At 41.5% G+C, this 11892-nt stretch overlaps 1 protein-coding gene across 1 annotated transcript; it reads left to right on the top strand.

The window, feature by feature from the left end:
• Positions 1-1309: 1309 nt before the first annotated feature.
• Positions 1310-11233, top strand: nmi (N-myc (and STAT) interactor). The gene is made up of 10 exons (XM_041057680.1): positions 1310-1445; positions 1535-1576; positions 1660-1725; positions 2459-2617; positions 2736-2852; positions 3344-3506; positions 6826-6932; positions 7910-8096; positions 9498-9601; positions 10101-11233. The coding sequence occupies exons 2-10, from the start codon at positions 1538-1540 to the stop codon at positions 10311-10313; spliced, it is 1155 nt and encodes a 384-aa protein (XP_040913614.1). The 5' UTR covers positions 1310-1445; positions 1535-1537; the 3' UTR covers positions 10314-11233.
• The last annotated feature ends 659 nt before the right edge of the window (positions 11234-11892 follow it).

Raw genomic sequence — 11892 nt, 5'->3', positions numbered from 1 at the left:
AATGGGTACACACATGCACACACATACACACACACACAGAAAGAGAGGGAGAGGGACAGAGAGAGTTCACTGTTTAATTGTAGTTTCTGTAAATTTTATTCCCCACCATTAATGTTTAAATGCTGTTTCAAAGACAAGATGAGATAAGATACACCTTTATTAGTCCCACAATGGGGAAATTATGTACTTTACAGCAGCAAAGAGGAAGATACAGTAAGATACAGGCACTCAGAATATACAAAGATCAAAAATCAAAATATGGAGACTCCAAAAAATATACAGAAGATCAAAAATCAAAATATGGAGACTCCTTCACCTTTAGAGAAATAAATACTATTTTAAGCCTAGAAATGTGAGTGTGTGCATATGGTGTGTGTGCATGTGGTTTGCTCAGCACAGCTGGTTGTACAGTCTAACGGCACGGACTCATTCACCATCCTCGATGATAGCTTTGCTACCATCCTCCTCTCTCCCACCACCTGCACTGGGTCGAGGGAGCAACCCAGGACTGAGCAGGCCTTCCTGACCCATTTGTCCAGTCTCTTCCTGTCTGCTGTAGAGATGCTGCTGTTCCAGCAGACCACACCACAGAAAACGGCTGATGCCACAACAGAATCAAAGAAGGACCTGAGGAGAACCCCCTGCACTCCAAAGGACCTGAGTCTCCTAAGAAGGTAGAGCCTGCTCTGACCCTTCTTGTATAGATAGATAGATAGATAGATAGATAGAGATAGAGATACTTTATTAATCCCCGTGGGGAAATTCGTTTATAGCAACAGTCACAAGGAGACAATAAATACACCTTATAAAGGAAAAATAAACTTGGAAAAGAAAGACAATATATACAGGAGGGGGTCTTATATACACATACATACACACATAGGAGCAGACGATTGCACATACATAAATATAGAGCTGAATGAAATAAAATGAACTCTGTTACAGAGAGGAGAAGCATTATGAAAATATTTTGAATGTGCTTGCAGTTGATACAGTGTTATACATGTATACTTATTTCAGAATTTCTTACTATTTACTGTTTAACACTGGGTCTTAGGTAATGTGTCACGGAGGGAGATACCACATTTTGGAAAAAGGATATTTTGAAATAAAAATATCTGAAATGAAACCAAAAAAAATCACTTCACTTGATCCGGAAGATGTAAATGATAAGCAAACTTTTTGTAGCAAGTAGAGTTTTAATATTTTAAAGACATTTACCGTCTATTCAAATCAACCATTCATAATTTCTCTTCTCTGGGCTTTCACACATCAGTGCCCGTCATTTTGCCATGCGTAGAACTGAATACAGCTTTAAGTTTCACTTTTGATTATAGAGCTCAGTCGGTAGGAGCTGTATTCACAGTCTGTGCTCTCAGTTCGTCTCTGCTCTGACATTACGATATTTTAACTGGAAAATAAAGCAGTAAGAAAATAGAGAAGAGGTAGGACTGTCTTCTGATTAGGGCGCTGTTGTGTTTAATCGAGTTTATTTGACAAACTTTGGTAACGGAGTTTCGTTTTCATCGGTCAGGTCATGGCTGACATGTACAATAATCGGGCGATAAATGACAAGGTAAGACCTGCTCAGGTGTCTGAAAAATGTTAATTTCTAAGCGATCCAGTCTTGTTGGAAACAGGAGTCTTTGTTCTTGTCAGATGGACGGTGGTCTGGAGGCGGACCGTCTATTGGAGGAGGCCAAGAGAGAGCTAAAGACATGGAAGGTAAGAGGCCAAGTTCAAAACACTTCCACCATTTCAGCTCCTCACCGATGGTGAACTAACTCCAGAGGATCGGGTACATCTAAAGCGTTTGATTTCAGCTCTCAGGTGAGATCAAGGTTAACTCTGCATACAAGGGAAAGGGATGGTTTCAGAATATAATCTGGCAAAATACAATACTGGATAATAGCTACTTCCTGTAGTTTCAGCTGTCACTAGGTAAAATACTAGGGCTCAGACTACTCCTTTACTAAAGCATAAGCAATAAACAATGTACAGACAAGTAGTATAAACAATGTAAAATACTACATTAGAAGTCCTGCATTCTAAATGATACTTAAGTGAAAATGCTTAAGTATTTGACCTACAGGAAAAATGTCCTGTCAGTGATATCATATGTTAAACCAGATTTCTGGAGAAATTTTGAATGTACCTGCTGCTTGTTGCGTTGCCAGGATAATCAGCTGTCAAATGCTGGGTCTGTGATATGGGTGATAATATAACCATTTCATTTGTCCACTTAAGGGATTTGTAAAGCATGTGAACAGAATTTAATTTGTGGTGTTCACAGCATTAAGAATTTGTATACATGTGTTTGAGGAAATGTTGCTGTAAATGTTGTAATCCACGTATACACACAACTAAATCTACTTTCTCCTGAAGGAAACACACTCCCCACAAACTGCCCACAGGTCTAGCTGTTTTATCTCTGAAGCCATTCTGTTTTGTCTCAAAGACAAAAGTAGAGAAAGCTGATGATGTGAAATCCAGGCTCATTGTACAAAAACTGGAAGAAGATGAAACCAAGGAGAAGGCCAAGCAGGAGATGTTGGCTTTGTTCGGAGAGCACGACAAGCGTCGCAAGGAATTCATTCAGAGCCAAAGCGCAGTACAGGTAGAGTTAGTATCATGTCTTTTACATCTACATCTACAGTACATGCTGCTGGGGAAAAAAATGGAAGTAACAACAAGGAACTCCTTTCTACATTTTCACGCCTTATTCTTTCACTTAGGATGAAATCTCCAAGTTTTCTAAGCGTAAACAGGATTTGCTGGACAAACTGAGGACATGTCAGGCTGAGTTGGAGGCCAAGAGGGCTGAGTCAACCAAACTGAAGCAGAAATTCAAGGTGAAAGTCCTCAGGACCAGCCACCAGCTCAAACTCAATTATTCTTCCCTAACTAAAACAGACTGTCACTGCATCCATTTTATTGTATTGATCAGTAAAAAGACAATACAGACTTGCCTCGATTTTTTAACAGTGCTTTCATATATCAAATAATAATAATAATAACGGGCTGCATGGTGGTGCAGTGGTTAGCACTGTCGCCTCACAGCAAGAGGGTCGAACCCCGGTCTGGGCCCTTCTGTGTGGACTTTGCATGTTCTCCCTGTGCCTGTGTGGGTTCTCTCCAGGTACTCTGGCTTCTTCCCACAATCCCAAAAACATGCATGGGTTAGGTTAATTGGATACTCTAAATTGCCCGTAGGTGTGAGTGTGTGCGTGTGTGGTTGTCTGTCTTTGTGTGGCTTGTTGCTCCCCCACGACCCTGATGGATTAAGCGGTAGAAAATTAATGAATGAATAATAATAACATGCTGTATTCCTCCACCTGTCCAGATCTATGCCCAGATTCCAGACACAGAGGTGAGGTTCACCACTGAGGACAAAGAGGAGAGTCATAACAACAGTCAGCCAATCAGAGGAGTGTTTACCATCAGCCAGAGAGCCTCTGTGCTTCTGCAGGGAGGACAGGCACTGATCACGTTTGAGGAGGAAAAAGGTACTTGTGACTTCATTTGCACTGGGTGAGAAACTGTAACATGAAGAGTAGTTCAGTTGGACTTCATATGCGTACAACTTGTGACTAAGTGCTAACAGTGTGTGTTCAGGACTGATTGGCTGTGTCATGAATAGACAACACAGTCACTGGCCTGCATGCACGTAAAAAGTATGTGTTATGAAAGCAAGACAATTTCTGACATCAAAATGGTGAATTCACACTTAAACAGAATATTAGCTCAACTATGATTTTGAATGAAGGTTGAGAGGTGGAAGTAGCTCAACTGCAGAGGCTATAACTTTTTAATAACCTTGTCACAGTTTTCTGTTGAATGCTGTCGGAGGTCACTAAAATTAATATATAGTCGGTGTGTACATATGTAAAAACATTGTTTGGCTCCATAGTTTTCTCTGGGCCCTTGTCTAATAAGATAAGATAAGATAAGAAATCCTTTATTAGTCCCTCAGTGGGGAAATTGCGTTCAGCAACAGCAGGGGTACAGTACAGTAAGTAAATATAAGTAAGAGGCCAATATGGCTGGAACAAGATTAAATAGGCACTATTCCAATAACAGAACTAGACAATTTCCCTTTGGGAAATCGCGAGAGTGGTGCATTGCACCGCTAGTATTCATACCAATGCATTCCTGTATAAGTCTATCTGAGTGTGTATCTATATGAGTGTGTGTCTACCGCACCACACAACATTGACTGTGGGTATGTGTGTGTGAGTGTATCTAAGTATAAGTATATAAGTATATCTGAGTGTATATCTATATGAGTGTGTCTGTGTGTGTGTGCCTGAGTGGGTCTGTGTCAATACTGGGTTGTGCTTCGCACAACCCAGTATTGACTATTGTGTGTTTGTGCGTGTCTGTGTTTGTGTGCCTCTGTCCTGTGTTCCTCTGTCAATACTGGGTTGTGCTTCGCACAACCCAGTATTGACTATTCTGTGTGTGTGTGTGTGCTGTCGCACCGCACAATATTGACTGTGTGTATGTGTGTGTGTGTGTGTGTTTGTCTGTGTGTGCCTGAGTGGGTCTGAGTCAATACTGGGTTGTGCTTCGCACAACCCAGTATTGACTATTGTGTGTGTGTGTGTGTGTGTCTGTATGCCTCTGTAAATATTGTGCGGTGCTGCCGCACCGCACAATATTTAGTGTGTATGTGATTGTGTGTCTGTGTCAAAAGGGGGCTGTGCTACCCCTATAGTTCTGCTATAGTTTTTATTACAAAGACAGAGAGACATAGAGTTGTTACAGGGAGAGAGAGAGCCACAGCTCTTGCAGTCACGGTTGCCATGGGGATGAGCTTTCCCGCCGCTGAGGCAGCTCACAGGTGCTCTGACGAGCTCATTTTCGGCCGAATCGGGCCTGCCGAACAACTGCTATTCATGGAAAAACAAAACATGGTATCGCTAAACAAACGGCACCGTCAAAGAGAGAAGACTTTAAGGAAGACCTGAATCTATTTTTTATGGTCCTACTGTCTAAAATGTGGATTTTACAGCAAGTTTCAAAAAAGGGGATTTTCTGCTTTTCTCCAAAAATCCTCTGCTCGATTAACATTGGAGTCAATGGAGCAGTTGAGAGCTCCTCTTCTCACTAAAAGGCACGCCAAAGAAAAACCGTAAATCCTACAGAAAAAATGAACACATTGTGAGAGAGAGGACAAGTGTGGCTACAACTTTGGAGAATTTCACTGCTCTACAGTAAAATTTGTGGCCGTAGTCGTCGTGTAAAGAAAAAATTTCAGAGAGTTTTTTTAAAGCCTCTCCACTCTAACCTCCCACTCTAGCCTGGAACATTCCGCAATACACACTCATTGAAAAGCCTGAATTTTTTCAAAATCACTCATGATCAGTTAGAGCTCACAGTTTAAAAACTACACAACTTATGAAAAAGTTGAATACACCCCGAATACACGAGACTTGTGTCTACATTTTACAGTTTGAATGGTGTTTCTAGGTGAAAGTATGCCAGAGCAGTTGATGTTTGAAAAAGGGGGAGAATTTGCGACTTTTTTGAAAATTTCCCATTCATTCTCTATGGGAAATTTTTCGCAGTTTTTTGCGAATAACTTTGCGAAACGTAAATATTCTGGAGAACAAAATACAAGCATAGCGAGTTAGATCGAGCCGCACGTTTTGATGTATCATTTGTTTGTGTGCGCTCAACGGTGTGGGACGAGTTACGAACCGAAAATCGATACGGAAGAAGAAGAAGACGAAGAAAAAATCCACAGAAGAACAATAGTGTGCATGCTTTGCATTGCACACTAGGTACCTCTATAGCTTTGCTATAGAGGTGCCTAGTGTGCATGCAAAGCAATGCACCACTAATAATAATCTGACTAGTGATGACATGCTGGCTGTTGAGGTGGTGTCCAGCAAATGGCATGGGCTTTGTTTATAAGAGACACCCTGTCTCAAACAGATGCAGAAAATTGTGACCTCTAGCCTGTAATCACTTATTGTAATTTCTTAGTATTAGACTTCCCCAACAAGTCTCTAAAGACTCTTCATCTGATTCAAAATGCTGCAGACCGAGTACTGACAGCAACTAGGGAAAGAGATTATATTTCTCCTGTATTAGCTTCTCTGCATTGGCCTGTAAAATCCAGAATACAATTTGAAATTCTGCTCTTCACCTACAAAGCCCTCAATGGTCAAGCACCTTCATAGCTTAAGGAGCTCATAGTACCCCACTAGAACACTGTGCTCCCAGAATGCAAGCTTACTTGCAAAGACTATCCGGAATATACTGGGTTGCAGGCCAGAAAACAAAAAGATACAATAATCAAGTATCAGTGAAACAAAGGTGTGAGTTAAGATTTCAGCTGGTCTGGGAGTATTCAGTGACCTATGGTATCAAAAGCTGCACTAAGATCCAGTAAAAGAAGCAGTGAGGTGAATCTGAATCCATAGGAAGCAGAAGATCATTTACCACTTTAGTAAAGAAAAGTTATGATTAATGGTTTCATTAGAGCTTAATCAACCATTTAGTGATTTTTAGAGAGTCTCTACTTTCCAAAGTATATTTGAAACTGCTTCCACAGTAGCAAAGGAAATCACCTGTAACTGAACTTCACATTAGTAGTTATTCAGCCAGCAGAAAGTGCTAAAGTGCTGCTGCTTTGGACATGCGTCATAGCATAGAAACCACTGGAACAGAAACAAACAAGGCCTCATAGGAGACTGGGCTGAGTGTCATTTGTTTCATTACCAGTGCCAATAAGATACAGTTGTGGCACCAAAGCCAAACTTGAACAATTCCTTCCTGTAATGAATAGTGTGATGAGTCATGTTTTCTGTCTTCCAGTGGCCTCTCAGATCCTGAAGATTGCCAAGTGCTTGGTGTCCTGTGAGAACATGAGTTTGGATGTGAAACCAAAAAGAATAACCATGGATCCTACTGTGAAGTTTGAGGTACTGTCTGATACAGCAATATTAGGTTTCCTCTTTCTGACTGTGACAAGTAGTGTTGCATGTCAACACACACACTCTCTGCCTGTCTGCCTGTCCTTCAATTTTCTCCACAACCAGTCATCCAATCTACTCCAACCATCATGTGTATATTGTTGAAGAAGTGCAATGTTTACTGTCAATGGTTTTGGATGATTGGTTCTTAAAACATTAAATGACAATCAGTTAGGACAGAGGCAAAGCATCTATGTAACCAGTCTGAGGCCATAGTAGCATAAGTAAGGGATGGTTCAGGGCCCACCTGAGCCAGACCTAACTGTGTCCTTTATAAAAGGGGATGGTTTTAAGCCTAATCTTAAATGTGGAGAGAACCCAACCCCAAACTGGGAGCTGGCTCCACAGGAGAGGAATCTGTTAACTAAAGGCTTTGTGTCCCATTCTACTTTTGGAGACTGTAGGAACGATGCTAGTTCTAGTGGGGTAATAGGGCACTATGAGCCCCTTGAGATATGAGGGCTTTGTAGATGAGGAGCAGGATTTTAAATTCTATTCTTTTCCAGGGAGCCAATGCAGAGAAGCTAACACAGAAAAACTATGATCTCTTTTTTCTGGCTCCTGTCAGTCCCTGCACTGCAACATTTTGGATCTACTGGGGGCTTTCACAGAGTTACTGGGACTCATAAGGAGTTACAGTAGACCAGTGTAGAGGTAACAAATACATGGAGACAGGCTGTATCTGAATTTCACTGTATAGCTCAAATATAAGAAGGCTGTCATAGGGACTTGTTTTATGTGTGAGGCAACAAATTGACAATGAGTTAAGAGTGGACCACACTTTATCTCCTAGTTTCAATACTGACTAACAATGGTGTCTCCCTGTAATTCAATTACATACCGTATACATGGTCTGTTCACACTGTGCTGAGAAGTATTCTTTGTACTGACTCCCCTACAATTAGCGTGTGCTGTCATCAATGTAGGTCCACCTTGATGTTTCCAGAAAGGAGCTCAATCTTTCCAACATCCCCCCTTCCATGCCAGAGGACAGAATGAAGGACCGACTGGAGATGAGTTTCTCCAGGCCCAGCAGGGGAGGAGGAGAAGTGGAGGGAGTGGAGTACGATAAGAGGACTGGGACAGGACGCGTCACCTTTCTCCACCCTGGAGGTACAGCTCACTGAGCTACATTTACAAGGACAATGCTACAGTAAAAATATGCCACAGTCTGTGAGTATTCAGCTGCTGGTTTACTTAGGCAGCAGTTCATTAGACAGAAGCCCCATTAATACCATACATCACTCATGTACGGCAGTTCACACCTGGCATTAAAATACGTAGATAATAGATCATCTCTGTTTTCAAAGACCAAATGTGTTTTTAAATGGCAGGATACAACAATGCACTTCCCTTGCCTAGTCTGTCAGAAATTAAAAGAAGAAGTAGAAATCAAAAGAATACAAACTGGGTGTGTTCCTTTGCATTTTCCATGCAAATCAAATGGCTGTTGTACCAGTTCATTATTGGACCAAACATGCAGACACAGGCAAAGACTCCGAGACATATAAAAAGGTGCTGCAGCTTTTAGAGTTGATTGGATGATCAGGAACAGGTGAGTGGATGAAATGGCTGGAAAAAGCCAGGAGACCACGCCCAGCAGAAGTTCATTAACACCTGTACACCTGTTCACAGCTGTCCACTTATGATCAGATCACCTGTGATGCTGGTTAATGTCAGGTGTGAACAGAGCCAGAGTGATCCTGGACTGAAATCCTAGATACATTTTGAATGTGAACTGGAATCTGAGTCTTGAGGGTAGGGGTGAGAGTAGGGAAGCTGAGCAGGTCTAGGCAGGGGATTTGGTAGAGAGAAGCCAGTCAGGGAGAGTCCAGAGAGTCTGGGAGATCTAAGAAGGTCCAGTGTGGTTTTTAGGCAGAGCAGGAAAGGGACAGAGTCAGGAGCTGGGCTGGGGTAATGCTTCAGGCAGAGGGAGACACGAATTAGCAAAATGTCAAACAGGCAAAAAGATTCAAAAAGCTGGAACAAGACTGAAAGTTCTACAATCTGGTGGCGTGGTGGAGATGAAGCCTGGTATTTAAAGCAGAGGTGACTGGAGATGATTTGCAGCTGATCCCACTGCTGTAATCAGAGCTAAAATGATCCTTGCATTCACACTCATCCATTTTCAGCCACTTGGCTTGTTGAATTAAACTTCAAATGACTTAATGTAACCTTACTGAAGTGTCATTACTCCATGACAATAATAGCAAGCAGGGGAGGAAGGTGGTCTGCATTGTATCAGTGCTTGGATAACCCCAATCCCAGTCTCCATTCCTCAGAATCACTTAATGTCATCACATTCAGCATAAGAGCAACAGCCGTAAAGCTGCAGTCAGTTCAGCTCTACTTGACAACACAGAGAATATTTCATTTATTTGATTAAATCAGAAGCAGCTTTCACGAGAAGCAGAATCTAAACCGTGCCCAGCCCAACCGTGCTGATCATCAGTGGGTTCATTATGTATTAAGACTCATGGCTGTGTGTGTGTGTGTGTGTGTGTGTGTGTATAGTTGCTGAGAGCCTGGCCCTGAGAGGGAGATACCGTGTGGATCTGGACTCTGAAGTATACGTGCAGGTTGGACCCATTTACAAACACCAGCTGCGCAAGTTTCAGGTAAGATGTAGCACTGAGACTGGTTATTATCGTCTGAATTCCTCCTCTGCCCTTTGTTCTTCTCAGATAACACACACTGCAGAGTAGAACTGATCAGTTCTTCACTGAACCTTCAACAAACCACGGTGAAAACCCAAAGTCAAGGGGAGGATCACCTGAGGATTACCTGATCACACAGCCTGATTACACAGCCTAAAGCAAACACACACACCCCATACACACATCTGAAAGTCAACATCTGTCTTTGACTTTGATGAGTATTTTTATTCCAATCATTGTTTTCATCACTTGTTTAATGTTAACAGTGCTGTTCAGAGTTTTACATTGAAGTCCACATGAGTCATCTGTGATACTGGTCAGTGTTTAGCATCAAAATCAAATATAGATCAACAACTGTGGTCAGCTTGACTTGACATCAGAGGTTTGTTTGCCAACATGACTCTGTGGAATAAACTGTCAGCACAGTGATGACAAAGCTGATGTTTGTGATTCCTTTCAGACCTTCTGTGGCTCTCCGAAGAGAACCATCCTCCTGGATCACATCAAGGACATCAAGGACATCATGGATGACGAGGACCTTCAGGACCATCTGGAGATCCACTTCCAGAAGCCCAGTAACTGTGGAGGTGAGATAGAGAGCATCAAGTACACCTCTGGGGGAACGGCTCTGCAGGCCTTTTTCTGTGAGGACATGGAGGAGAGAGATGACTGAGTTTAATCAGCAGAAGCCAAACCTCCAACGTGTAAGAACGGACCTCCTATGATTGTTAGAATCAGAAAGTCAGATCTGTTGTATGTTTCTGATGATGTCAGTGAAGCCTGTATATTCCTTTCCCAAATTGAAGGGAGGCATTTTGGAAAATTAATTTATGTGATATTTCATATCACATGATGAGGGCTGTCTAGGTGGTGTTAAGTAGCAAAACAATGGCCCATAACATGTAGCACACAGTTGCAGGTTTGTAGAGTGTCCTGACACATAAATAAAGAATAATTAGTAATGTCACACCCTGATTGTATGTAGATGTTTGGTTACACACACCACAAAATGTCAATGATCTGAAATCACATATATCGTTCAGATATGGTGTGGTGGGTTACTTAATATTACCCAGTATTTTTCATGTTGGTTTTCTTCCCCCCAGTGTGTGCAGGAGAACAAGGTTTGATTTGGAACGGCTTTTTGACAGTTAATTTAGTTTGGGCAGACAGAGCCTACAAATACATCTAATGAATATTATAATGGACATGCACATGAAGATATACACATGTATCAGGTGAAAGGACTGGTGGCTGTTTTTATCTATTTTTATGTAAGGGATCATTAAACAGTGAGGGCTACTCTTTACCTGCATAATGCATAAAACCTGTTAAAGCTGCATTCAAACTGACTTCAGCACTGTGTGAAAAAATACAGGCCCTGCACTGTTTTAACACAGCTGTTTTATCACAGGGCTGTTTTAACACGGGACTGGTTTATTGCAAGGCTGTTTTAACATTGGGCTGTTTTAACACAGGGCTGTTTTCAGTCTGAATCCCTGCTAACAATTTTCTGTTCAGTTTCAAGTTGTGTTTGAATTGCTGCTCTGATTTTCTCTTCTACATTGTGCTTATTAAAAGATGTGAATCAGTCACAGGAGTTGTGTGCTTGTAATGACTCAGACTGTGGATACATACCTGTATGTAAAGTGGTTCAGTGTCAACGGTGGATTGTGTTTCTATCGGTCCTTTTAATTCAGTTTGAGTTTTCTTTTCTCTTCTGCTTTAAAGCTGATCCTCCAACATGCCTGAGAATTGTGGAGCGCTATCTGTGCACCAGTTTCCACATTATTATTGTGCAGATTCTGTAAGTGATAGAGCTGCTTGGTTCAGGTGTTCTCTTCACTTACTCTGTGACTGTTGTTCTGAGCATGTTTTTGAAGGAGAAAAAATGAAACATAGGAATGACAAAAATACAAATACTCATGTTAGCCAGTAGTCTGGATCTGGTTCTAGCTGAAGTCAGGCACAGGGAAAGATCTCATGAGAGCTGCACACTGTTGGCTCACAGTTGGAAATCAAGAAGAAGAATCTTTATTGCCATTGCAGAATACAGGTTGTACAGTGCAACGAGATTTTGTCAACTTTGTGAGGTGCTCGAGAAGAAAAAAAAAAGTACAGTCAAAATATAAATATATTATAAATTAGAGGGCACTGGGGATCAGAATTTACATGTGGTAGATGTACATATGAATCTTTGAATATATAGAGATATGGCTGTGGTGAATGTACACATATTTACAGTTTTGTGC

Source organism: Toxotes jaculatrix, chromosome 15, assembly GCF_017976425.1.
Source record: "Toxotes jaculatrix isolate fToxJac2 chromosome 15, fToxJac2.pri, whole genome shotgun sequence".
Taxonomy (NCBI): Eukaryota; Metazoa; Chordata; class Actinopteri; family Toxotidae; genus Toxotes; species Toxotes jaculatrix.
This window is presented reverse-complemented; position numbering and strand designations above follow the sequence as displayed.